Consider the following 26,941-nt stretch of genomic DNA (forward strand, 5'->3'; position numbering starts at 1 on the left):
GGAGGAATAAAGAAATCAAATATAAAGACTTCATTTATAGTGAATTCATTTAACTGTTAGTGAGCCACAGTCCTTGTCTCCAAAGGATGCTTGTCTTTTCAAAAGACACTGATGGTAGAACAGAGAATAGGGCAAAGTTGAGCCCACAGTACCACCCCTCAATGAGAATATTTCCTGTAGAGCTAAGAGGATAATTTGGGGCTTGGGAGCCTCTCAGGCGCCTCAGAGATAACACCTTGTATTACCCTGCTCAGGCAAGACCTGCTGAACCAGCCGCAGCCACTGAGCTTGAGGGAGGCGGGTGGTTCAACTTTTCTTCTTTTTTACTTATGTGATTTAAATTTGTGTTAGAGTCCTTGCAAATTGCCCAAAGGTGTTTTTGTGAGCAATTGATGGCACCCAGATTTCTTATGTCTGGTGTTGGCTGGTGAGGGAGCTTCGTGAGTTTAAATATTCCTTTGGCAAAGCCACTGAATTCAAACTGTGTTAAAATTGTGGGTTGTTGTTGTTGTTTTTTTTTTTTTTTTTGCTCTTTAGGGCCGCACCCGTGGCATATGGAGGTTCCCAGGCTAGGGGTCTAATTGGAGCTGTAGTCGCCGGCCTCCACCAGAGCCGCAGCAACACCGGATCCCAGCCTCGTCTGCGACCTACAACACAGCTCACGGCAACCCCAGATCCTTAACTCACTGAGCGAGGCCAGGGATCGAATCCACAACCTCATGGTTCCTAGTCAGATTTGTTTGCATTGCGCCACGGCGGGCACTCCAAAAACTGTGTTCTTCTGACAGTGCTTCCTCCTCAGAGTAGTCTCCCAACTTACTCTCTTCAGTGAGTTTCCATAAGTGAACCATCCACCAATCCATTCTCTACCACCTTAACACCAGTTTATTCTGCAACCCGTTGCAATTTGGCTTCTGTCTCTAGTCCTATTAACTAAGTTGTTTTTCTCAAAGATCCCCAGTGGTCAGCTGAGTATCATATCCAATGGCCTTTTCTTTAGCCTTCCTTTCTGACTCTTTATTCTTTCCCCTGTGGACCATTACACGTGCTCTTAACTCTACTCGGAGCCATTGTTCCTTTTCTCTCACTTCCACTTCCTTGACCAGTTCCCTGACTCTGAAGTCTTAGCTTAGGCATCACTTCTTTCAGGAAGCCTTCCTTGATGACTCCCTCCCCCAGGTCTAGTTTAGATACTTGTCCTTTGAGCTTTCATAGCACCTCATGTTTTTGTGCTATTGCATTTATCAAACTATGTTTTAATTAGTGTCCCTCCCCTCCCCCACTGTGCTGTGGGCTCTGTGAGAGCAGGTAACATGTTGGCTTTATTTTCACCATTTGCCTTTTGCCTGGTAGATGCTTGATAAATATTTGTGGAGTGAAGAAATAGCTAAACGAAGATGACGTCTGAACAGTCATATCTGCAGCTTCCTCTAGAACTGATGATAAACCCCTGACTTCCCTCATCGACCTTCGGTTCTCCTTAGGTCCCTTGAATCTCCAGTTAGAAGGTGTAGAGGAGTTGTTAGATGCTGTCAACAAAAAGTGACATCTGACACAGAAGAAGAAGACAGGTGTCAGGAAATCCTTGTCATTCCCATTCAGCCACTTCCTTACCAGGCAGTAACCCACTACACTGCCGATCTTGAACAAGTAATAGCCACCTGATGATGAAACCAATGGAACCAATGAGGCTTAAAAGTTCTGACTGACAGCAGAATGAGGAACATATTGTATAGGAGATCAGGCAAGTTCATGATGATGATTTTATCATCATCCTGGAGGAAGAACTTCATTTCTGATTGGCAGCTGCAGAGAAACATAGACTAAGAGTTACAGGAACTGATAAGTATTGTGTAGATACAAACTGTGTAGAGAGTACTGTACCTTCTGGGCCATTTAAGAAAATTTCAAGGTAATTTTAACTATATGCAGTTTTATTTTACTGACTTCAGAACCCAGAGTCTCTCCTCTCACCTCTGAAAACATGACTCTCCTATATTAAGAGCATTCCATCTGTTCTGTTGATCTGTGTATTGGGACAGGATTTCTAGAGCAATTAAGAATGTGAAACCTTGATCACATGCTTCTTCTTGTCTCTTGAAATTGGGTAGGAATTGTTGATGGTGTGTAAAGACCATGAAAAAGGACAAATTTGTTAGGCAAATTTTAGTGAGAAAATGTAGGTTCATATCTACATTACAGAAGGATGTTGTTAACAACAATAGTCTCCTCTGTAGAAAAAAAAAATAATGTTCCATAGCTTTTGTTTAGTGAAGGGAGCTATCCTATGCAATCTGTTGCAATCCTTTTTTTTCCTTTTTCTTTTTTTTTTGGCTGTCCCATAGCACATGGAGTTCCCAGGTCAGGGATCAGATCTGAGCCGCAGTTGCAAACTTCGACACAGCTGCAGTAACACTGGACCCTATAACCTACTGTGCTGGGCAGGGAATCGAACCTGTGTCCTGACACTGCAGAGATGCCATGATCCCCTTGCACCACGGCAGGAACCCCTTTGTAGAAATGTTTTCATTAAAGACTGTGAGATGTGGGGGAGCAGTCTGCACTCCCTGAAGAGCCCTGGCTGTCTGGGATATTGGTTTGGCAGAAGATGCTCAAGCACAGCTCAGACCTCAGACTCAGTTGTGTGAAGTGGAACCGCCTTCCCCCTTGTTACAGCTGTTCCTCCTCTGGACTTCCCCTTTTCTGTTTCTCTCTGGCTCCCTCTTCCTCCAAGTCAGCCAGGCCTTGCTGTCCGACCTCTCTTACTGCACTTCTTTTGGAGCATATGGCATATTTGCCTTAAATAAAAAGTATTAGTGCTCTGCTCTTTCAGATACATCATGATGTCGAGAAAAGTAGGATGGGGCTCAGAGCATCTGCATTCCAGTCTCAGTTTACATTCAGTCCTAGAGAAGTGACTTGGGCCAGCCCGTTAATTTCTCTGAGGCTCTGTATCCTCATCAGAAGCTAATGGAGCTAGCAATACCCAAGGTGCCTTCTTGACAGGATTATCATGAGCATCAGTGACAATGTATGTGGAAGCACTTCCAGAGCTATAAAATACCACCTTGCTGGGATGTAGTAAGAGTAGAGATAGGGTCTGTCATATGTGTAGCATAATATCTAGCACACTGTTGGTGCTTGATAAATTATACTTATTACTGCTGATGATGTTAAGACATCACTTAATTTAAACACATAAATGGGTACGAAACTGGGGTTCTGGTTTAGAATTTAAGGCTATGGCCAAGTGGGATACTTTTTCCTTCCTTGGGTCCAGATTACAGTTTATTTGGGACAACCAGGGTGCTGCTGTTTTGCATTCACAGGTTAGTTCCATCCATTAAGAAAACAGATGACTAAATTAATTACATATTGTACAACGACGGATCCCAAACTGGCCAGAGAAAACACAGTATGTTATAAATGCAAACAGCCTCTGAGGGAAAGCTTGCTCCTAAGAGACTTGCTTAATAGAATGTTTATTGCCTGAGAGGCGTTCACGTCTTGAGTAGAAGAGGTGTCTGGAATTCCCATCTGGGATTTATTAGTATATATGTTCAGGTGGCCCGGTGGTGGATGTTAGTTCTTAAAGGAAACAGCATTCCCACTCTGAGGAAGCTGAGGCTTTTGCTCTTTTAAAGTGGGCAGCTGCTGCTGGTACCTTGCTGGTCCTGGAAATCTTATCAATTGAAATGGAATTTTGTTCAATCCATCTTATTCATGGCTGCTAGGACAACTGTGGAGGGTTCGATAGGGGGCTGGCGAGGTTGCCTCTGAAAGATAAGCAGGTCCATTAGGTGAAGCCACGACTCCAGTGGCTTCTCTTGGGGCTGTTTGCATTTGCTCAGCCCTCTCTGTTTATGAGGATGTTAAAAGGAAGTGCGTCTATTTGGTGCATGTTGTAAAACAGAAGGTTTGCAGCTGTCAGAATTATTTTCTTCTTGGCTCTTTATCTGATAGAGTTTCAGACTGTTGCAGATTACCAGCCTCAGTTCTCCAGATGCAATGCAAATTCTCTTTTCTTGTTTTCGATCTTTGATGATAACAGATATTTCTGTACACAGTTCCTTGTAGTGTACTCTTTGGGTAAGGAGAAATTAGGCTTATTCTTACATGTTGTCTTAATTCAATATTGTGAGATGATTGAATGATTATTTTATTAGCTACGTAGTGCCTTCACAGAGTCTGACATGCTCTACTCTCTTGAAAGGAATACAAAAGAAAAACCACAAGATATAATCTTGTGTCCCCAAAACCTTAACAAATCTGCCTCAAAGCTAGCATGCATTGTATCAACTTTAAGTATGTTGAAAGTTCACAGTGGAAGTCGAGTTCACTGGCTTTATGAGCTAGGCTTGGGGATTTAAAAAAAAAAGTATGTCAAAACAGAAAAGAGAGATCTACCACCTTGCTCCCAGAGTATGGCTGCACAAGATGCCATGATGTGTCATAAGGTTTGTTTCCAGTAATTTCCAGGTAATGAAAACAAGTGTCAAAGTTTCTGGAAAAAAAAAAAAGTTTCTGAACGATTACCCCCTTTTCAAATCATTCATATCTACTTGTGAGAGTTTTGAGGGAGCGGGGCATTCATGTTTTTGCCACTAGTAGCGTCATTCATGCTCATTTGCATTGCCAGCACTTTCTCTGGGAGACACAGGGCAGTGTTCTAACTGGCATCCTGGGCACCTGGCTCACAGCCTGCTTAGCTCTGCTGCCTTCCTGGGTGTAGGGACTGAGGCGGTCAATTGTTGTGGCAGGTCTGAATTACTGTATTTCTAGCCTCAGCGGGCATTTGAATTTTCACTCATGGTCTCATTTAAGGGAAATTAGCTTGCACCTGTTAGATAATACCAGCTAGAGAGGATTAGTTAGACTAACAGCTGGGGGAATGGAGGGGAAAAAAGAAGCCTATTCAGGAAACATCTTGACTGTGGGACTTGGCAAGATGAGAAATAAGGGGAGACAAGGCAGCCTCAATCAGTGACAGTCACAGTGCCCCTTCATTATAAGGACAAGGTGAGCCTAAGGAACTTTCCAAGCAGACAGGTCCTACGGGCAGCTGGAAATGGGCTGGAGCAAAGGCACCCAACATCTTTACTTGTGAAACCTTTAACGTCTCAGTCATTTTTTCATGTCGTTTCTAGGACACAGGAAATACCTAATAGTTTCATGTACTAAGTGCTTAGGTCCAAATAGCTTAATACGTACTTATGTACTGATGGCTTTGTAGCCATGTGGAAAAATAATGCATATAAATTGAAAGATTAAAAAAATAATGTTTTGATTTCATTCTTCACCAGTTACTCATGGAATGTGTGCTCCCCCTTGGGCCTTGCATATTTCAGTCAGGGTCCAAACAGGACCACAAACCACAAAATTTGAATGGGAAAGTTTAATATAAAGAAATATTAACTAGCAAGACAGTATGGCAGTTCCTAGAAAACTTAAAAGTAGAATGACCATCCAACCTAGCAATTCTGCTTCTGGGTATATTCCCCAAAGAACTGAATGCAGGGATTTGAACATGTGTTTGTACAGCCATGTTAAGAGCACCATTACTCACAATAGCTACAAGGTAGAAGCAACCCAAGTGTTCGCTGATGGATAAATGGATACATACAATATGGTATAGTCATGCAATGGAATATAATTCAGCTCTAAAAAGGAAGGGAATTCTGAGACATGCTCCAACATGGATGAATCTTTCATGCATTATTCTGAGTTAAATAAACCTGTCACAAAAAAGACAATTACAGTATAATTCCCATAAATGAGGTACCTAGAGCAGTCCCATTGAGAGACAGAATGTAATCTGGTGGTTGCCAGGGGCTGAGGGGAGGGGAGAATGGGGAATTAATGTCTAATGAGTGTAGAGTTTCAGTTTTGCATGCTTTGTTTTGTTTTAACTTTTTATTATGCTTGATTTACAATGTTCTGTCAGTTTCTGTTGTACAGCAAAGTGACCCAGTCATACACATATATACATTCTTTTTTCACATTATCTTCTATTGTGTTCCTTTACAAGAGTTCCAGTTTTGAAAGATGAAAAGAGGAGTTCCCGTTCTGGCGCAGCAGAAATAAATCTGACTAGGAATCGTGAGGTTGCAGGTTCAATCCCTGGCCTCACTCAGTGGGTTAAGGATCCAGCCTTGCTGTGAGATGTGGTGTAGGTCGCAGACATGGCTCAGATGTAGGCCAGCAGCAACAGCTCCGATTGGACTCCTAGCCTGGGAACCTCCATATGCCACGGGTGCGGCCCTAAAAGGACAAAAGACAAAAAAAAAGAAAAAAGAAAAAAATAAAGATGAAAAGAGTTCTGGAGATGAATGGCAGTGAGGGTTGTACAACAATGTATGTGTACTTTATACTCCAGAGCTGTACACTTAGAAATAATTAATATGGCAAATTTTATGTGATATGCATTTTATACGCAAAAGCTGCTGGAGGCTGGTGGGTGCTGACCATCATGTATAGCAGGAGTCAGTTGCTAAAGAAGGTGCCTGCGTTGCAGGAACTGGAGGCTAGAGAAGCCGTGTATGCTTGTAGCAGTTTGCACCAAGAGCACCAGAACCAGGAAGCAAAAGTTCTTCTTCTTCTTCTTTTTTTTTTTTTTTGGCCTTTTCTAGGGCTGCTCCTGCGGCACATGGAGGTTCCCAGGCTAGGGGTCTAATTGGAGCTGTAGCTGGCAGCCTACCCCAGAGCCCCGGCAACACATGATCCGAGCCGAGTCTGCAACCTACACCACAGCTTGTGGCAACACTGGATCCTTAACCCACTGAGCAAGGCCAGGGATCGAACCCGAAACCTCATGGTTCCTAGTCAGATTCGTTAACCACTGAGCCACGACAGGAACTCCAAAAAGTTCTTCTTCCTATAATGTCTCTTCATAGCACTGCATTGCCAAAGCTTAGAACTGTATCAGCTGGCAGAAGAAAAAATATATAAAGTTCCACTTTTATTTTTTCAGAGCAGGTAATGAAGGATGAATTGGGGGCTGTGAAGTAATAAATCGATCACTAGCCACTTCACAATTTCTCAAACCTTAAACTCAGATCGGATCACATACCCTAATTTCCTGTTTCACGTTACTTTTCACATAATATTTGCTTTTTAGTACAGCAACTGCCAACAACCTAGCTTCGCAAAGCAGTGATGTCATCAAAAGTAATATAGCACAATCTCACGTTACACTGTGAACTGCCTTGAACTAGTAGTTCACACAGTGTCTGAGAGATGTTGAATAATGCTGTGTCTTCCTCAAAAACTTGAAATATCCTGCAACACCCCCATGAGTTTGCTGTAGTGCTGTCAGGCACCATGGCAAACAAATGAAGAATCTCAGGGCTAAAATCATAAGTGTCTCTCACCCACTCTGACCACATCATTCTAACATATGAGAATCTAAGGTACCAATTTGGTTAAGAGTACAGAGTCGTCATGTGTCAAGTAAAAATTGCATGGGGTCAATATTATTTTTGAAATTTTGAAAAAAATTTTTTTTTTTGTCTTTTGTCTCTTTAGGGCTGCTCCTGTGGCATATGGAGTTTCCCAGGCTAGGGGTCCAGTCGGAGCTACAGCTGCCAGCCTATGCCAGAGCCACAGCAATGCCAGATCCAAGCCATGTCTGTGACCTACACCACAGCTCATGGCAACGCTGGAACCACAACCCACTGAGCGAGGCCAGGGATCAAACCCACAACCTCTTGGTTCCTAGTAGCATTCATTTCCACTGTGCCCTGATGGGAACTCCTAAAAATGTTTTGAGAAGTTACCAGGTGGGAGAATAACACACTGTCCTCCAGTATAGGACTTACTGCATTGGAACAGGTTCCTATTCCTTTGGGACCACATAGTTGTCTTTAGAGGTACTTTAATATGAGAAAATGCAGAGCCTTCAACACAACATTAACCATCAGTGCATGAGTTTCTCACAGTGTGAGAGCCAATGCAGAGACAATAGTCAGGGAGGGACCAGGAAAGTCCCAATGCTGTCTCATGCTTTCTCTGCAGCATAAAACCATTTATTCATGCCTGATATACCATTTCGCTTCTTTTTTCTCTTTTTCTTTTTATGGCCACATCTACAGCATATGGAAGTTCCCAGGCTAGGGGCTGAATCGGAGCCACAGCTGACGCCTATGTCACAGCCACAGCAACGTGGGATCTGAGCTGCATCTGTGACCTACGCTGCAGCTTGCAGCAACCCTGGATCCTTAACCCATTGATCGAGGCCAGAGATCAAACCCACATGCTCACAGAGACAAAGTCAGGTCCTTAACTCACTGAGCCACAATAGGGACTCCTCTCTGTTTTGCACTGATTTTACATAACTGAAATTAAGAAAGTTAAATGGCATATAACGGGACATTGCTGAATTCAGTGGTAAAAATTCTGTTGAAAGATTTTTCAGGGAGTTCCCATTGTGGCACAGTGAAAACAAATCCGACTAGTATCCATGAGGACACAGGTTTGATCCCTGGCCTTGCTCAGTGGGTTAAGGATCCAACATTGCTATAAGCTGTGGTGTAGGTCGAAGATGCGGCTGGGATCTGGCATTGCTGTGGCTGTGGTGTAGACTGGCAGCTGTAGCTCTTATTTGATCCCTAGCATGGGAACTTCCATATGTCCTAAAAAAAAAGACGAAAAAAAAAAAAGGTTTTCAGATTCAGAAAGATAGTGATTTTTAACTTTCTTCTGTTTCTGCTAGGAAACGAATGGATTTAATAAAGTCTTATTTAGATAGGTAGGCAGGCACACTGTTCATATTTCCAGTTTTCCAGAAAATACATTCATTTCAGTGATGTTTACAACTTTGTGAGTCATAACTGTTAAATATTTCTATAGCTCTTCTTTTGGGAGAAGCCAAATAACCCAGTTTTGTAACCCAACCTATTATAATGGAGAAACTTCTGATCCTTGCCTTTCAGTGCTACCTGTAAAACAGCCTCCCCGTTCCCCCTGAAACGCTGTTCGGATAAGTTCTGCTGTGGTTCACATTTTCACCACCTGCTGTGTTTGTCTGCTAAGTTTCAGCCTTAGCTACTCTCCCTTGGCAGGCTTCAATAGCCCTATAGCTTCACCGCCCAGCGATTTCTGTCTTTTAAACAGTGACGAGTTGGTGCGAATATTAAATAGAGATTCTCCCTATGTCAGAAACTCAGTGTTAAAATCCAAATCTGACAACTTGGAGTGGATTAGACTTTCAAACAGATCTCAGACCAGGAGTCTGTGGTCCACATTCCACATAAGAGCACAACTTCTGTTTTCTAGTAGATTTCCTATTTTGTTCACAAACCTGCGCAAAGTTCCTAACTGCTCAGATGTGATCAGATTGGGCCATTACCTGCCCTGTCTTGGGTTTCGTTTTCTACTCCATTTGAGTGAACACATCAAGAAGAAAAGAGACTGTCACTGCTGCCACCTCAAGCAGAGCTGCTTGCTTCTGAATTCTTCACCATAATCAATAGCAGATGTGTAGCTGGCCCTGGAAAGTTGCATAACTGCCTTAGATTGCATTCAACTGCAATCACTCGGCAATAGGAGGGGGGTCTTCACTAGGTTGTTGAAAAAGAAAATTCAGTTTAAAAATATTTTTCTCAGCACAAAATTATTTCCTTGCTCTCAGGAGTAAAGACAATGGTTCGAGTGGAAGTAGTTTGAATGTTAATGCCCTTAAACTTAAATTTCAGTTCATTTTAAGGAAGAACTTTCTAATGATTAGAGAGGAAGTGGACTGTCTGTTAAAGGAGTCTCTGTTAATAGAGATAATCAAGGAAATTCTGGATGATTGCGGGCTTCCTATGACTTGAGTCTAGGTGATACTTCACAGCCAGGTAGAGGATTAGAATAAATGACCTCTAAGGTTGCTTCCCAGCCTGAGTTTCTGTGACTGTGATGTCTGACCACTTTTTCATCCTGCTCTTTTTCAGAAGCTAAGCCAGGGATGCGGAGGTCAGGTGTGCCACTGCCTTCTGGAACCAGTGTCAGCCCTGCCTCTCTTCTTCCTGGTGAATCCCTTCTGTAGCTCCTCTCAGGTTATCCATGTTGACCCCGATAACCTGGGAACGGTGAGGCTCTGCCCTTTTATTTTCACCTTCCATCGCTGGACCACACGCACTAAATTGCTACACCTGTCTGGAATATCTGCAGGGCCATTGTGGCTTCCAGGTAGATGCTCCGCAAACTAAAATAATCTGGCCCTATTCAGGAAGTTATTTGGAAAAGTGATTAAGGCGACTTGATAGTTTTCAGTTATTTGTCACAATCTCATTTCATTATTGTTACTACCTTGAATAAGTGGCATTATCCCCATTGTATAGATGTGCACACAGAAGGTCAGAGAGCTTCAATGGTTTGCCCATTTTTAGAAGAAAAGTGAGAAAAAAATCCTAACATAAATGATGCAGTGCTTACTGGGTTTATGGTAATCAGGCCCAGTTCACCCCAACTGAGTCTGGTGTTCTTTTCCCTGGTCTTGGCAACCTCACATCTATGGATCCTGGCCTAACTTTTAATTAAAAAAAAAAAAAAGATTTATAGTTTCATGTAGCTTAATAAATAGAAGCTATTAAACTTATGGCTTATTTGGAGTTCCCATCGTGGCTCAGCAAGTTATGAATCCAACTAGTATCCGTGAGATGTGGGTTCAATCCCTGGCTTCGTTCAGTGGGTTAAGGATCTGGCATTGTTGCCATGAGCTGTGGTATAGGTCGCAGATGTGGCGTGGGTCCTGTGTTGCTGTAGCTATGGCATAGGCTGGCAGCTGCAGCTCCAATTCAGCCCCTATCCTGGGAACATCTATATGTCACAGGTGTGGCCCTAAAAAGCCAAAAAACAAAAACAACAAAAAGCAAAAACAAAAAAACCCCACAAACCTTGTGGCATATTTAAAACAATGAATATCAGGAACAGAATAACTTTGATTTGAGGCTGTCATCTAAGCCTTCAAACAGAGTGGTTTAAGTGGTCTATGCTAGAATCATGGCCAGCTCCAGCTCTTTGGGGATCTCGCAGTACAGCAATCGTTGAATTATCCCTCTGCTAAATAAAGCATGTGAATTTTGCATGAGTGGTTTAATAGAGTGAGAAAGTCTGGATATAGGAGACAGGAGGCCTAGTCTGCATTTACTGTAGTCTGAAGAACATTATGACTTAGTTTTGTGACCTTGAGCAAATTGAATAACCTCCCTTTCTTTAATTACATATCTGTAAAATGAGTATGATGACCCAAGGGAGCTAACTGGGAAGTGTGAATAAAAATCTGTATAAATGCAAGGCAGCATAGCTAAGTATCATGAAAGAAAGACCCTGTGCCATAAATACTTCAGATAATCTTTTCAGACCTGATTTTAAGCATTCGTGTGTGTGTGTGCGTGCTTGTGTGTGTGTGTGTAATCATCTGCTAAAGGTTTTTATCAAGAAAGATTTCTTAGGAGAGGAAGAAAAACAATGAGAGCCTAGGAAACATGGTGCTCACCCATACGTCAGCCCTTCTTCCTATTCCCTCAGAATTATCTACCCGCACCCAGAGTATTAGTGAGCCAAGGGATAAATGGAAAGTGTCATAGGGAATGAGACTTTGAGACAGGTCCCGAGAGGCAATTTTCCCACTCTTCCGTCACCACACTCATCCTTAGGCTTCTTCCCCTTAACCCTCTTCCCCTGCCCCCCTATACCTCATCCCAGTACCAGCCACTTGAGGCTCAGGGCCTAGCCTCCTGAGAAGGTTCATAAGTGACCTTCACTGTCATTTGAGTGGCCCTTTCTCCACTTTTAGTGAATAAAACTTCACTAAGGCAAGGAGAACAAGATCGCCTGGGCCAGGCAGGAGCTGTGGGGAGGCACCCATTTAGCCTCACCCCTCTTTTTGGGAGGTTAAATGTAAGAGAGTGTCTAAGGAGAGTAAGAAGGATGAAAAGTCTGCAGCTCCAATCAGGTGACACCAAGAACACAGACCCTCCTGTGAGGAGAGGAACTGAAAGCCAACTTTATACATGGATGATAGAAGCCTTTTACAACCTTTTTTTTTTTTGGTCTTTTTCTAGGGCTGCACCCACAGCATATGGAGGTCCCCAGGCTAGGGGTCTAATCGGAGCTGTAGCTGGCAACCTACCCCAGAGCCACAGCAACACCAGATCTAAGCCACGTCTGTGACCTACACCACAGCTCATGGCAATGCCAGATCCATAACCCACTGAGCGAGGCCAGGGATCGAACCCACAGCCTCATGGTTCTTAGATTCGTTTACCACCGAGCCATGATGGGAACTCCGCTCTTACAACTTTTAATGGTATAGACATAATCAAGAAAAGATGAGGAAAGCCTCAAAGTCAAATAGAAGAAAGCCACTTTTTATACTAAGTAAACAACTCTTTTTTTGCCCTGGCCTAAGATATTATTTGTATACATTCAGCCTCTTGTCAGCTGGGCAGAAATAAAAATATTGATGAAATGACCGTTTTTGTGACATTGAGGTTTTTATAGCCTAGAAGCTATGGACCTATAACAAGTCGATAGAGATGCTTAGTCTTTTTCACAGCAGAGAACTTACAACATTCTTGAATGTGAGCGCAGTAAGTGGTACCTCCTGGATGAATTGCACCTCCTCTTGACAATTTTGCTGGTCTCTTCTGTGTAAATCTGAAAACTGGAGACATCCCCTGTTTTTAGCAGACATCGGGGCAGCTGTAAGCAAAAGGCCCAAAGCCCAGGCTTTAACAACAACAACAAAAATAGCTTTATTGAGGTATAATTGAAGAGATTTTTCTGCTGCTCTGTGATAAAGTTCATTTGAGATAGAGTGTTAATAAATCTTCCTTAGAACCAAGGTAGCTTGGAAGGTTGAACTCACTGTAGTTAAAATGACCAAAATCATACCAGTATGCTCCGGGTACACAGAGCCCTTTTGCATGTCACACATATAAATATTTGATAATGACTGACTGCATGGAAAAAACCACCAGACTCTTAGCCAGCATTTTAACTCTTTCATCTTGACACAGACGGTAGGAGATCCTCTGTTAGTCATGGGTAGATGCTCAGCGTGGTATTTATTTATTTTATTTTTATTTGTTTACTTTTTCAACCACACCCGCCGCATATGGCAGCCTGGGCCAGAGATTGAATCTTTGCCACAGCTGCGACTGATACCATTGCTGAGGCAACACTGGATCCTTTACCCACTGTGCCAGAGTGGGAACTCCTGCAGGACAGTATTTAAATGCAGTTCGGTATTAAATGAGAAGTGTTGCTGACTTAGTTGCCATTTTGTATCATGTGGTCTACAAGAGCTTGTCGTGTGACTTCTAGTGTATTCCAAGACAGACTAAGAGGTAATATTGGAGTATTCCTTAAACATACACGAGGGACCAGATTCTACCTACAGGAGATAACAGATCATTATGATGCACTGGAGCATATTTACTAGGGCAGAAGAGTAACCAATCCCCTTTTGAACAAAAGCAGAGCAAAATCAAGATGAAATGACTGCCTTGTATCTGTCTGGTAGTGAAGACAACCAGGGAAGCTGCAGAGAATCAGAGAATCTTTGTTACCATCCTGCAGAGGGATGGGGAGGGGTGGGAGAGGACAGGGTAGTTTGCCCAGGGGCAAGTGGCTTTGAGGTTATATATGAGGACTGTGGAGCATCCTTATCCATGTAATCTTTTTTCTTCTTATTCAATGAATATGTATTGAATATCTACTATTTTTAGGCTACTACCAGAGAGTCTTGTGGAAAAAATAAACATAGAAAGCCCTGGGTAGTTTTTCTGATGATTTCCTAGAACACATACAAAATGTATAAACCGTTTAACTGACTTCCTCATGTTACATGTTATACGGTTGTACCTCGGAGGCGTGAAGTGAGAAGTCAGAAAGAGCTCATTCAAGGCAGACACTGAACTAATACCTTATTTTACTAACACAGTCAGCTGGTTTCTCCTTTTAGGGGGCTAAGGAAATTGAGAGACAATTTCAGTTAGCCACAGGACATAGAAATAAATGCTTCCAAACAGCAAAACACAGGTCTGTAGACCTTCTTAGAAAGACATGGACACTTTGGATTCTAGAAATTTGGATTCTAAAGAAGAGTGGTTTTTGTAGGGAGGGTAAGACACAGTGGAGAGAAGCTATGATACCATCTTTTCAAATAAACGGAGCATGCCTTGCTCTTGAGTTCCATCAGGACATTCTTCCCCAAGGTGACTGCCAGACTACATTTAAATATAAAAGAAGTTTCTTGCCAGGTTTCCTGAGGATCGCAGAGAAAGTTCAAAGATCAACCTAGCTGCTAAAATGACTCTAAATTGAATTAGGCGGCTGACACAGCAGCGCTTGAACTGTTCATTCAGCAGTTGTTCTCCTTGGCTGACCTGAGCAGGGCTGAAGGCCTTTTGGTGAACCCAGTGTAAAAACAAGTTGGACATTAAGGACCTGTATTTTAACACACCTTATGTGGTGTGTACTTAAATTGGATTTGCAAAAGGACATTAATAAGTCATTCTCATGGGGGTACTTTCTGAAAGAACAGGGTGAAAGTGAGTCCTTCCTGTGGCTACTGGGGCCTGGAATTTGGGTTGTGTGAATTTGCATAATCATCACCTTGAGAAGGTGTTGCATCTTACTCCAATTATAGATGAATGGGAGCTATCTTTGTGAGTTGACAGCCCTGGTGAGATCTTGAGGGGTTCCTGGTGGACATCTGTGAGAGTCTGGGCTGCTGGGGGGGCAGGGGAGGGAAAGGACAGATGGTAGGTGTTTGGTGGGCTGGGGAGGCTCCCAGAATGACTGCTTGGATAAGACGGGGAAGGTGGATTCTGACCAGTGAGGGAGCGTTTCTTTGGGTTCAGAATGACCTTCGTGTCTCCCCCACGAGTCTGAAGTTACAGAGGGAAGGTACGAGGCTTAGCACCTCCCAGCTCAGGAGGCCGTGTGGCAGAGGGGACCTCGCAGTTAACTGTGACTTTCAAAAGGGTGCAGCTCTTACCCTTTTGGTGGTGAGGTCATTTTCCGGAAGGCTCTACAATACTGATATTTTCCAGATGTTTCTCCTTTCTGACTGGCTATGTCTTCCTCTCATCATCCTGCCCTTTCAGTGAAACTGAGATAAAATTTTGCTTGGTGTCTTGGGCATGTGAGAATCTCTCAGCAGTAGGAAGTGATTTAATATCTAGGGCCTTATATTAATATGTGTAATAACTCCTTCACTGCTTGTGAATAGCATAAACCCCCCCCTTTTGTCTGTTCACAGTCAATATTGAAATAAAACCCAAAAGCATCTTTTACAAAAATTTACCTTTTAATGGTGCAGTAGTTTGTAATAATCTGTGTTGGATTTTACGGTTTTCATATCACTTTTTGCTTATATTACCTTACTTAATATCACACATAAATCTGTATAATACATAATACTTTTTTTAATCCTCCTTTTCCAGAGGAGGAGAGGGAGAAAAGTCTATTTAAATGTCTATCTTTTGTATATTCTTTTCACTGAACTTCCTGATGTACTGTAGAGCTTCTCTTCTTGCTTTTTTTTTTTTTTTGCCCATATTAAAAAAAGGGAGGAAATGAAGAAAAAGCAGCTGGAAAATAAATTTATTAAAAGAATGTAACTTTTCTCACAATTTCCTAATGGATCTTTCAGGTATGTTATTTGAGGATCTCTTGCCCTAGATTGGTAATAAAACTAGAGCTCTGCAAAATACCTCAGTAAGACAGGTATGTGGGTGCCAGCCCCTGTCCCCACTTCTCAAGGAAAGATTGAGGACTCCTATTCAGCCAGTTGTAGGAGCTTGTGGACACGACCAGGGGGCAGAATTGAGATCTGTTCTCCAGGCTCTCCAGCTTTTGTCAGCATTTCAGAAGCATAAATATCTCCCCTCTTTGGGGCTTTTTGGGTGGAATTAATCCCAAGGAGTTACTAGTTCCTTGGGAGGAGTCCTCCCCTTCCTTTGCGGAGGGCCCTTGGGGCAGCTGCAGAGGCGGTAGTTCACCTGGTCTGGGGTTTGAGTAAGAGTGATCGCCCTGATTATACTGAATGAGTAAACCGCCTAGTCTGCTTTTCCTGTGCAAAGGTAAGGGGTGGAGCCCCCCCCCCCCCCACACACACACACTCTTTCTTCGAAAGGCCCCCCAATCTTGGGCTTGTGAAGCAGGTCTTTCCAGCCCCATGGATCCATATCCATATTACTTTCTTCCAAAAGTAAAGTACGGAACCGAGCAGTTTGAAAAGCCTTCATTTTGGGCGGCTAAGATCCCGAGATTCGGAAAGTTACACGGGCCTGCAAAAAAGCAACCTAAAGATTCAGAAGCATTTCTGTGCCTGCCTATGCATTTATGATTTATGTAAAACACCAGCGCGAGCTGAGATGAAACTTTCTTTCTTCCCTGTGTATACATTTCCCAGGCATGGCGGGTCTGGGACCCTGAAGGTCCCCCCCGCCTCTGCCGTGCTGGCCCCAGCGCAGAGTCAGCCCCACCTGCATGCACCCAGCCACCAGCCGCCTGGTTCCCGGCGACGACGACGGGCTGGGGCGCGCGGGCCCCGGGGGCGGACTCCTGCCGCCCAACTGAGACGCGATTCGTCACTCTGCAGAACTTTCCCCCTGAAAATCCCTGCACTAGAACCAGCCCTCCCGCCCCGCGGAGGTTTTGATTTTAGTGGCTTTCCTTCCTTTTATTTTCTGTCGTGTGCGGGTTTTGGCGTCCAAGCACATTTGCAGCTCGTTCGAGTCCATGTCAGCGGTGGTCGCCCCTGCAGCTGCTCACCCTGACACCATGCACTCCGAAGCAGAAGAATCTAAGGAAGGTATGTTTTTGATATCGCTGGGGGGCTCCCACCAAGTTCTGCGGAGGAATGTGGACGTAGTGCGGAGTAGGGGACCAGACGGGAGTTTAAAAGGGAGCGATGGGTACTTTGTCTGCTTTCCCTGAGCCTTCGAAGCTCCCTTAGACCGGAAAGCGCCGAACCCTGTACCCTTGTCAACCGGCGGCCGTTCAGAGGAGAGGGGAGGGAGAGTCGGACCTAGCTCGGCCAGCCCAAGAAAAGCTGCCTTTGAGATTTCCCTGGAAACGAAACGGCCCCAGTATTGATTCCAAGAAAGCAAACTATCCTTGGAAGAGCGCTGCCTGCCTGTATCAGGACAGTTGAAGCCGGATCCTCTGGAAGAGGACCCCTAAGAGTCTAGGGTCCCTTGAAACGGGTTTCAGAAGTTGGAAAAGCTGTGTTTCCGGCCAAAAGGGGAAGCATGGGGGAGAAGTGAAAAATTTTTATTTGGGGAGTAGGGTTTTTCTTTTTTCTTTTTTTCCTTGCTGGCTTTTTAGCCACGGATTTATTTTGTTGGGGGCTTGTGGGGGGGGGGGGTACGTGCACGATATGAGGGAGGCCTTGTGCAGCTTGAAACTGAGTTTGTCTGTTTCTAACTTTGCCGAAGCCAAGGGTTTCACTTACTCCTAACAGAGAACGGGTGACAGGGCTGGAAAAGCTCCAACCCAAACACAATTATACGCGGGTGTTAGTGTGGGGAGTTTATTTGTGCGTGAGTGTTTGTATGCTTTGTTTCCTGAAGCTTCATGTATACAAAAGCCCTCTTGTGAGTTGAGGTAGGAGTGGGGATGGTTGGGGAAAATTAGAGAATAAGAAAGGAGACTGAAATTTCTTTTCCTTTCAAGTAGCCTCTTAAGAAACTGGTAACTTTCAAGTCAATCAGGGCAGCTCTGAGGAGCAGAAAGGAACCCCATCATTTCTCCATTTGCTAGATATCAGTCAGGGGGAGCCCTTGAAACTCTTTTCCTCATCTTGTCTTTTATTGATTCCCCTCCCAAAGTAAAGGGCTGGCATTTACCTTGTGCCCTGCAAGGGAAGCAGTCTGTGAAAAAGAGGCTTGTGTAATAGAAATATGGGGCTGGTGTGAATGAAAAATGACAGCTAGGAGCACTGTTTTTGAGCTTGATGTGGAGCTGGGGGGGCGGTTAATGTTTCCTTGCTGCTGTGTTCTCTGTCCTGCTGCTGGAGGCTTTCCTTTTCTGTCTTTTAAATGGCAATTTACAGTAAGTCAGAAGTAGTCCACAGCACATAGGAAATGGGCTCAGAGAATCCAGTGGTGAACTTTTGTATGAATTATGAGCAGCATTTAGACTGGTATTTTTCTCCCAGGCTTGTTTTTTGTTTTTTGTTTTTTGTTCTTTTTTCTTTTTCTTGTTCTTTTGATATAAAGGGAGTGGGGAGAAGGTGGAAAAGCAGTCTCCCAGAACATATGATATATTTTTCTAATAGCACCCACATTCTTCCCTCCTGCCCAGCTTACCACTGCAAGCCTGAAAACTGGAGTGAGAAGAGGTCCCTTAATGCATGTCTTCCTGCCCCACCCCTGCCCGTTCCTCACTTTACCCCTCCACTTGCCATCATTTACTTCCTACAGATGTGTAGCAAATTATTTTTTGGTCTCTGCTTTTTCAGAAAGCTCGGAATGTTTCTTTTTAAATAATATGACGTGCTAGAGTTTTAAATTGATGGCATTTAGGGTAGAATATGGGATATCTGTTGAGGAAGATGGAAAAAATACTTTATTAACAAGTGGACTCACGGTAGCTTCTGCCAGGAAATAGAGGACTAGTGTCTGTATATATGTGTGTTTTTCGTGTGTGTTCCAGTCGATTCTTGCAAGACTGGCTATTGGCCGTGGTCTAGAACCCTCTGTTTAGCTACCACCACTCAGATGTCTATGAAAGAAGCCGTTATCTTTATATACTTTATCCTTATTAATCTTGGCCCCTCTCCTTAGCTTTTTTTTTTTTTTTTTCTCTTTATGGACTTATTTACTCTGTTTAGTGAGCGCTCACCACAAGCTCTTCACAATGTCTGCATTGCAAGAAAATTGCCTTTGGATGCTTCATGCCTGATTTGCTGTAATGGAAGAGACTTTTAAGTCATTTTTCTGAACTGCAGTGAGAGACTAATATACTTTGGGGTTGAATCTGAAAAAAATACCAAGTCAGACTCAGAAATCCTTGGAGGCCAACATATTTGTGTATGTGAGTGAATGTAGAAGAAAATGACTGGGGATATTGTTAAGCGATCATAGCTTAGGACGTACTTGACTCTGTGCCAGGAGTTGTTGAATCTCCATCCTTGGTTAATAGCCACCTCCTAAAGAATTGATTTAATTTTGCCTACTTACAAATGAATAGGTGATTGTGCTTGAGTATTAAACAGAGAAAAAGAACCCAGACCTCACTTTATAAAGAGTTGAATGAGCTTAAGATATCCAGGCATAATATGAATAGGAAAGCAAGAGACAGGAAGGAGGAGATAGACTTTATTAAATAGGTGAAAGCTGTTGAAAGGATATCATCAGTTGCCAGTGGATGAGGGCTTCCTTAAGAGATAGGTTGATGGCCATATTTTTGGCATTTTACTTGATTCCTACTGAGCAAATCACTTAGTGATGAAGTAGGAAAATTGAATGGCAGTTAAGATCTGTTAAGATCTTTCTAATGCCAAGCATCAAGGAGTCCTGGTTATTGAAGCATTGGTACCAGAAAGTGAGGAAGCCATTATTAAGCAGGGGGTGCTTCAAAAGGCTTGAGCTCTGAGTGAGCTCAGCTCCTCCTCTCCTGCCCATAATAGCACTTTCCACCACCACCTCTCCCAGTTCTCTCATGCCTCACCAGACCTGCTGTTTCGCAAAGAAAACAGTAACCATCAGACAACTCCCTCAACTTCCTGCTTGCAGACTGACAGACTCACCTTCACCCACACCCACCCTCCCAGTGTCTGTGGAACAGGCATTGTTCCTGCTATGAAGGCCATTCCTTCTGCCTTGGGCTCCTCACTGTACCAGTTGGCTCCATGTCTTTCCTGGCACCTTCCCTTCTGCATATAGATGGGCGCAAGCTCCCATCTTTGGAGTACTGGCACATGCAGGTCTTATTGTCCAAAGTGTGCTTCTCCCTTCCTGACCCCCTTTATGTGTTCAGCTCTTTGGAGAGGCTTTTTCTGAACCCCCAACCTAAATTAAGACCCCTTACGGCTCTCAGAGCACCCAGTCATTTCCTTGCTCGTGCTCAACACATTGTTTAGTGTCTGTTCTCTAGAACACAAGCTCGTGAGGGCCAGACCATGTCTGTTTTATTCCCCAGGGTGCCTCCTAGACCTACACAGTAAAAGGTGATCAGTAAATATTTATAAAATGAGTGAATGATCTCCAGTCTCTCAAGTTAATCCTTAATACTTTTTTCAATGTTAAACATTTATTTCTCCTTTAAAATGAAACCTGTTTTGGGGAGTTCCTGTCGTGGCGCAGTGGTTAACAAATCCGACTAGGAACCGTGAGGTTGCGGGTTCGCTCCCTGCCCTTGCTCAGTGGGTTAAGGATCCGGCATTGCTGTGAGCTATGGTGTGGGTTGCAGATGCGGCTCGGATCCCGCGTTGCTGTGGCTCTGGCATAGGCCAGTGGCTACAGCTCCGATTCAACCCCTAGCCTGGGAACCTCCATATGCCGTGGGAGCAGCCCAAGAAATAGCAAAAAGACAAAAAAAAAAAAAGAAAAAAAACTGTTTTGTTTCATTTTTTAAATTTTGTGTGGTTCCTACTTTCTCACTCTTTCTCCTACCTCCTCCTCTGAAGTCTTTTTCTCTACCACTCCATTGAAATCATCCAAAACACCAGTGATTTCCCAGGTGCTAAAATTACCAGTACCCAGCATTCATATTTTTGTCTTGATCTTACTTGACTTTTTTTTTTCCAGCAGCATTAATGCTAGGAAAACAGTATCCTTGTAACCCTAAACTCCTTCCTTAATTCCTCTGACTACACTGTCCTGATTTCCCTTCCTTCTTCTCGCTGTTTCTTTTCCATCTCCTAGACCTCCATTGTGGGCTTTTCTAAGAGCCAGCTTTACTGCCAGTGACCTGGTAAACACCATGCTTTTAAAAAAAAATTACTATTATTATTTTTTTTGTCTTTTTATCTTTTCTAGGGCTATACCCATGGCATATGGAGGTTCCCAGACTAGGGGTCTAATCAGAGCTTTAGCCACTGGCCTACGCCAGAGCCACAGCAATGCCAGATCCGAGCCACGTCTGCGACCTACACCATAGCTCACGGCAACACCGGATCCTTAACCCACTGAGCAAGGCCTGGGATCGAACCCGCAACCTCATGATTCCTAGTCGGATTCGTTAACCACTGAGCCACAAAGGAACATCTAAAAAAAAAATTATTAAAATGTTGTTTTACAATGTCGTGTTAGTTTCTGGTGTACAGCAAAACGATTCAATTTATTTATATTTTTTTCAGATTCTTTCCCATTATAGTTTATTACAAGATGTTGAATATATATTTCCATGTGCTATATAGTAGGTCCTATTGTTTATCTATAGTAATATGTATCTGTTAATCCCAAGTTCCTAGTCTATCACCTCTCCCCACTTTTCCCTTTGGTGGCCTTAAGTTTGTTCTCTGTGTCTATGAGTCCAGATAAACACGTGCTTTGAATATCATACAGGTATCTCAAATTCAACAAGCCCATAGTGAGCTTATCACTGCGTACTCTTCACACATCTGATCCTTCACTTGTATTTTCCCTGAATACTTCTGTGACTATTTCACCACAGTCTTTTGGGCTTCCAAACTGCAAATCTCCTACTTGTCCTTGACCCTGCCCTCTCCTTTATCTTCAGCTTCCAGCTGGCACCTGATGCTTCTCATTATCTGTGCATATATCCGCTTTTCTTCCTCTCCCCTACCCCCCTCCCCCTCCGGTTCAAGCTCTCAGCATTTGTACCCTGACGATGACCATAACCACCTTTCCCGTCAGGGTTGTTGGTTGCCAGAAATGGATATTGATTCCTGCTATCACAAGCAGAAGAATTTATTGAAAGTATATTGGGTGGTTCACACATTCACAAAAAGAATTCGCCTCTGAAAAGACGCATCAGGAAATGCAGCCAAGAATCGCCTGGTCAGGACCTCCCCATGGCCTTTGCCTACTTTACATTTTTTACTGTCACTGCTGGGACTCCAAATGTGAATCAGTAGTTGGTCATCCTTGACATTCAGAAACCTCAGGAGTTCCCATCATGGAACAGCAGAAATGAATCCGACTAGAAACTTTGAGGTTGCGGGTTCCATCCCAGGCCTCGCTCAGTGGGTTAAGGATCCTGTGTTGCTGTGACTGTGGCATAGGCCAGCAGCTGTAGGTCCAATTTGACCCCTAACCTGGGAACCTCCATATGCTGTGGGTGTGGCCCTGAAAAGCAAAAAAAAAAAAAAAAAAAGAAAAGAAATCTCAGAAATAAGCCAGCTGGTTTGTCCATGCTAGATCGTATCGCTGCCCCTTGCTGTCCCTGGGAGAGGGAATTCCTGGTTCCAGTTTGGGAGTGGGAGTTAGGGGATCTGACTCCGAGGGCCACCTGCAATATGAGGGTTTCTTCAGAAATGGGAAAGAACTTCTGATGTGGTTCACCAAAATAGCAACCAACATCTACCACACCCCCGGGCTGGTTCCTCCAACCCTGGTGGTGCCCTATTTCTTTACTTCCTTGTTCCCTCAACCAGTGTCATTTCCTTTGTTGGGATCACTCTCTGCCCCTCCTCAAGTGGGTACTCTCACCCACTGTACCCAGTTTGGAGTAGGTGATCTTTCACAGTGTGCCCAAAATATCCTATATTCGCCTCACCCTCAGTTGTACCATGTTGTCATGTGTTGCTGTTGTTAGGATTCTTTTACTTTGCCTCCACATCATTTGGAGTTTTCCAGACTAGGGGTGGAATTGGAGCTGTAGCTGTTGGCCTGTGCCACAGCCACAGCAGTGCCATGTCTTCGACCTACACCACAGCTCACGGCAACACTGGATCCTTAACCCACTGAGCGAGGCCAGGGATCGAATCTGTATCCTCACAGATAGTAGTCAGATTCATTTCTGCTGAGCCATGACAGGAACTCCCATTATGAGCTTCTTTTGAAAGCAAGATGTGGACATGTTTTATTTTATTTTCGCTTGATCTAGGGCCTCTCATATGGGAGGGCCTAGTAAAGTATTACCAAATCAATCAATTTAAAACGAGATCACCTGATATGAAACTTTTAAAGTGCTACTTAGAAGTTATATAGCCCCCTCACTTTTTTTTGAGAAATATTTGGATTTATTGAAGTATATTTGGTTTACAAGGTTGTGATCATTTGTGCTGTTAACAAAGTGTCTAGTCTCACTTTTACAGAAATAATGCCTTCCAAACCTAGAAGACAAATCTATTTAGTGTTTCTTCAGTTCTCCATGAAAGTACTTTAAATGGTAGAAGCAAAATAAGCAGTGTCTGTCATCACTAGGGTCAGGGCCTAATGTGGCTTGTGAGCATCTCAAATTGCCTTGAAGACTGAAGAAACTATTTTGAAACTAAAGTGTATTGAGTGCTTTCTTGTGCCACCATAGTTCTAAGCATATGCATATATATGCATATATCTTCTTTTATACTTGTTTCATAACCCTTTGTTTCAATTCCACATATCAATTAAGAAAACTAAGGATTGAAAAGTTTAAAAACCATGCCTAAACCCACAAAAGATAGAATTTAGATTTGAATGGAAGCTGACTATCCCTAGAATCTGTGCTTTCAAGCCTGATGGGGTACTTCTGGGAATGTCCAAAAGCTACCCTCATCCCTCATCCTCAAGTCATCTTGGCACTCAGGAGGATGCCTTCTGTGGTCCTGTGTCTGCTTGCTCCCCACTTTGAGAAGCCAGGAGCATAGAGACCAGGTGTCTGGGAGGAGAAAGAGAAGGGCCCGGGGAACACAGGCAGGGGGTCTTGAGCGCCTCCTTCCACCTCAGATGCAGAAGATCTAGGAGCCCAGAATCCAAGCTAAGGGCTAGCGGGAGGTGCCTGGAGTCCACTGAAGCAAGAGGGACAAGAGTGCAATGGGACAAGAGAGGGAACTCACTTTCTGTGCCAGTGACCAGCTTGTGAATGGAGAGCGTGGACTCCCCACATCAGTGATGTGAAGCAAGTTTCAGTTACATGTGCACTATCGCAACTGGGTAACTTTGTAGCATCCATGGAGTTTCAAGTTTCTTTAAAATCTGCAGGATCACATGTGAATGATTCTGAGCGCCTTTATGTTCTCCTCACTCAATCCGTCATATCTCCTTATTATATGGTAATTTGTTGGGTAACTGCACAGGCATTTGCACGCTCAATTGTAGCCCTCCTAGACTTAAATACCATTTAACAGGCGCCTAACCTATTTCTCAATGCTGTGCAGTGGTTTCTCTGAGCTCCAGGTTATCTTGAGTCCATCTAGCCGTACTCTTTTAGAGCTGGGATTCCCATTTCCTGGTGGGTTTTCAGGAAGCCCATCTGCATCAATCAGCTTGCCAGTCAAGGGACTGAAGTCTATCAAGGGCCAGGATGAAATGTGCCTGAGCGTCGCCCCCCTAAGCCCATGTGCCACTGGGCCCCTTTCAGAGCCTTCCAGGGACCTCATGGTCAGCATCACCCCACCTCCTAGGAATTATAACTCTTCAAGGACACAAAAAGTAAAGACTCCCATCAGTACGAATGGGACCAATACCTGTCAGAGTATTGATCATAGAAAAGTCATTTCATGTTGGTGACTATTAATATCCCCTTACATAATCAAAACGCCCAGTGGTATCACGTAAGCTGCCACACCAGGCAGTGTCCTCCTGGTTTTAACCTCACATGTGGTGACAGCTTATATAATCACTTTCCTTGCTCAGCATGACTCTTCTCCCCTTTTCTCTCCCTTTCCCCATCCTTGCTTAGCACAGGGAAAGAAGCAGTAGTTTGGCTCTGATGAAATGCGTGGCCCTTGGTGCAGCTGACCTTAATGTCATATATAATGTAGAAGATGCAGCATATGCTCCAAAACACTGGACTTTGATGCCATTGTGTTTCCTTTTATGTAGTCATTAGCCTTTGGGTGCGGTATGCTGATAAGGACTAAAAATGGAAAATACATTTCGAGATCTCTGCCATACTGTCTCCTCTACAGTGGACATTACTGATAACCTGGCCTTGCCTGACACCCCAGCTCTTTAAGCTTAATTATATTGGGGCCCTTTTCTTCCTCACTTCTGAAATTTCCATCAGATGGGATTTACATCATGACTTTCTTGTCCTCATATTAGGATGCTATTGGAACAACCAGTATAACATGGATGATTAAATTCCCTGCTCCTGGCTGTTGATGATCTAGGAAGTAGCCCAAAAGTGAGTGAGTAAAAGAGAATGCAGTAGAGTAAGACACAATCATTGTCTCAGGACACAATGATTTCATTTCAAAAGAACGCAGTGGCTGCATTTGCCACAAACCATTTATTTGTCAACATTTCCATCCATATGAGAAAGAGGCTAATGACTTGAGAAACAGTGAGATCAACATGGTTGATACTTCTCTTTCTTCAGTAGATTGTGGCTAAAAAGATAGTATAAACTGGGAGTTCCCGTGGTGGCACAGTGGTTAACGAATCCGACTAGGAACCATGAGGTTTCGGGTTCTATCCCTGGCCTTGCTCAGTGGGTTAAGGATCCGGTGTTGCCGTGAGCTATGGTGTAGATCACAGACGCAGCTTGGATCCCGCATTGCTGTGGGCTCTAGCGTAGGCCGGTAGCTACAGCTCTGATTAGACCCCTAGCCTGGGAACCTCCATGTGCCGAGGGAGCGGCCCCAGAAAAGGCAAAAAGACAACAACAAAAAAAGATAGTATAAGCTATCTTTAAAAAAAAAATCATAACATTTATCTGTAATATTTAAGGAAGCTCTACAGTGAGAAGCCTTTTGTAATTAAAATGATTTCCCCTACAAGTGTGAGTAGAATCACCATGACTTACAGTTAAAAGCAACTTTGCAGGTCCTTTCATCTAACCTTTATCATGTTAGAGATGAGGAACCAAAACCCAGAGAGGTGACAATGAAGCTCTTTCTACCTGCCTTGTGCCTGTTTGGCAAACAAGAAATTTTACAAGTGTAGGTTTTAGCATCCTGGATTTTTGCATGATATCTGGAAGCAGGGCAAGCTAATCTGTTTGTGTGAGTGTCATCTACTACCTTTTGGGGGGAATTTCCGAAACCTAAATGGAATGTTGAGCACATGGAGATTTCCTATTTCACCTTCTCTTACATGTGCTTCAGGAGAGTAAAAGATGAAGAGGCATTGTGCAATAAGGCTTAGCTCTGCAAATAGGTCCTATTAGATCCCTGGCTTTGAAAGTGGTAGACCAAGTGAGAGGCATTTTAACAGTGAGCTCACTTGTTTTCATTCCTTCAGGAAAATTAGCTCAGTAGCTGGTGGGGCAGCGGCACTCTTCCTTGGAAAGAAGGTATGCATGCGTGTGGGTGGGAAGGGAGCCGGCATTCAGACACCAGACGTGCAGCTGCAGGAGCAGATGGGCGGCCCACAGCCTGGTTTTCTGCAGAGCACTGCAGGCCTGGTGCATGCTGGGACTCAGAACACACTCTCCTGAAGCACTTGCTGATCAAGATGTCTGAAAGAGCAATTGCCTAAATCTTTTTTTCTTCCAGTTTTATTAAGATATAATTGACACGACAGCACTGTGTAAGTTTAAGGTGTGTAGCATCATGGTTTGATTCTCATACGTCATGAAATGGTTGCCACTTAAGTTTAGTGAACATCCATCATCTCATGTGGGTACAAAATTAAATAGAAAAATTTTTTTCCCTCTGGGGAGCTCTTAAGATTTACTCTCCTAACAACTTTCATATAGAACATATAGCAGTGTCAGTGGTATTTCTCATGTGTCTTAAATCTTGTTCTGGAGTTCCCATCATGGCTCAGCAGAAACAAACCCAGCTAGCATCCATGAGGATGCAGGTTTGATTCCCTGGCCTCACTCAGGTTAAGGATCTGGTGTTGCCGTGAGCTGTGGTGTAGGTCGCAGATGCAGCTCGGATCTG

General features: G+C 43.6%; 1 protein-coding gene across 3 annotated transcripts in view; it reads left to right on the forward strand.

Annotated features, from left to right (window-relative positions):
* TNFAIP8 (TNF alpha induced protein 8) overlaps window positions 1-26,941 on the forward strand; it is a 135,552-nt gene that overhangs the window by 76,930 nt on the left and 31,681 nt on the right. Inside the window, exon 1 of one of the 3 annotated variants that reach the window (XM_047778481.1) lies at window positions 16,408-16,810. The exons of the other annotated variants lie outside the window; for them this stretch is intronic. Coding sequence (XP_047634437.1) covers window positions 16,738-16,810 — 73 coding nt within the window. The 5' untranslated portion in view covers window positions 16,408-16,737. Of the gene's footprint in view, window positions 1-16,407; window positions 16,811-26,941 lie in introns of those variants that run through there. 3 annotated transcript variants of the gene reach the window in all.

Source organism: Phacochoerus africanus, chromosome 4 (assembly GCF_016906955.1).
Source record: "Phacochoerus africanus isolate WHEZ1 chromosome 4, ROS_Pafr_v1, whole genome shotgun sequence".
Taxonomy (NCBI): Eukaryota; Metazoa; Chordata; class Mammalia; order Artiodactyla; family Suidae; genus Phacochoerus; species Phacochoerus africanus.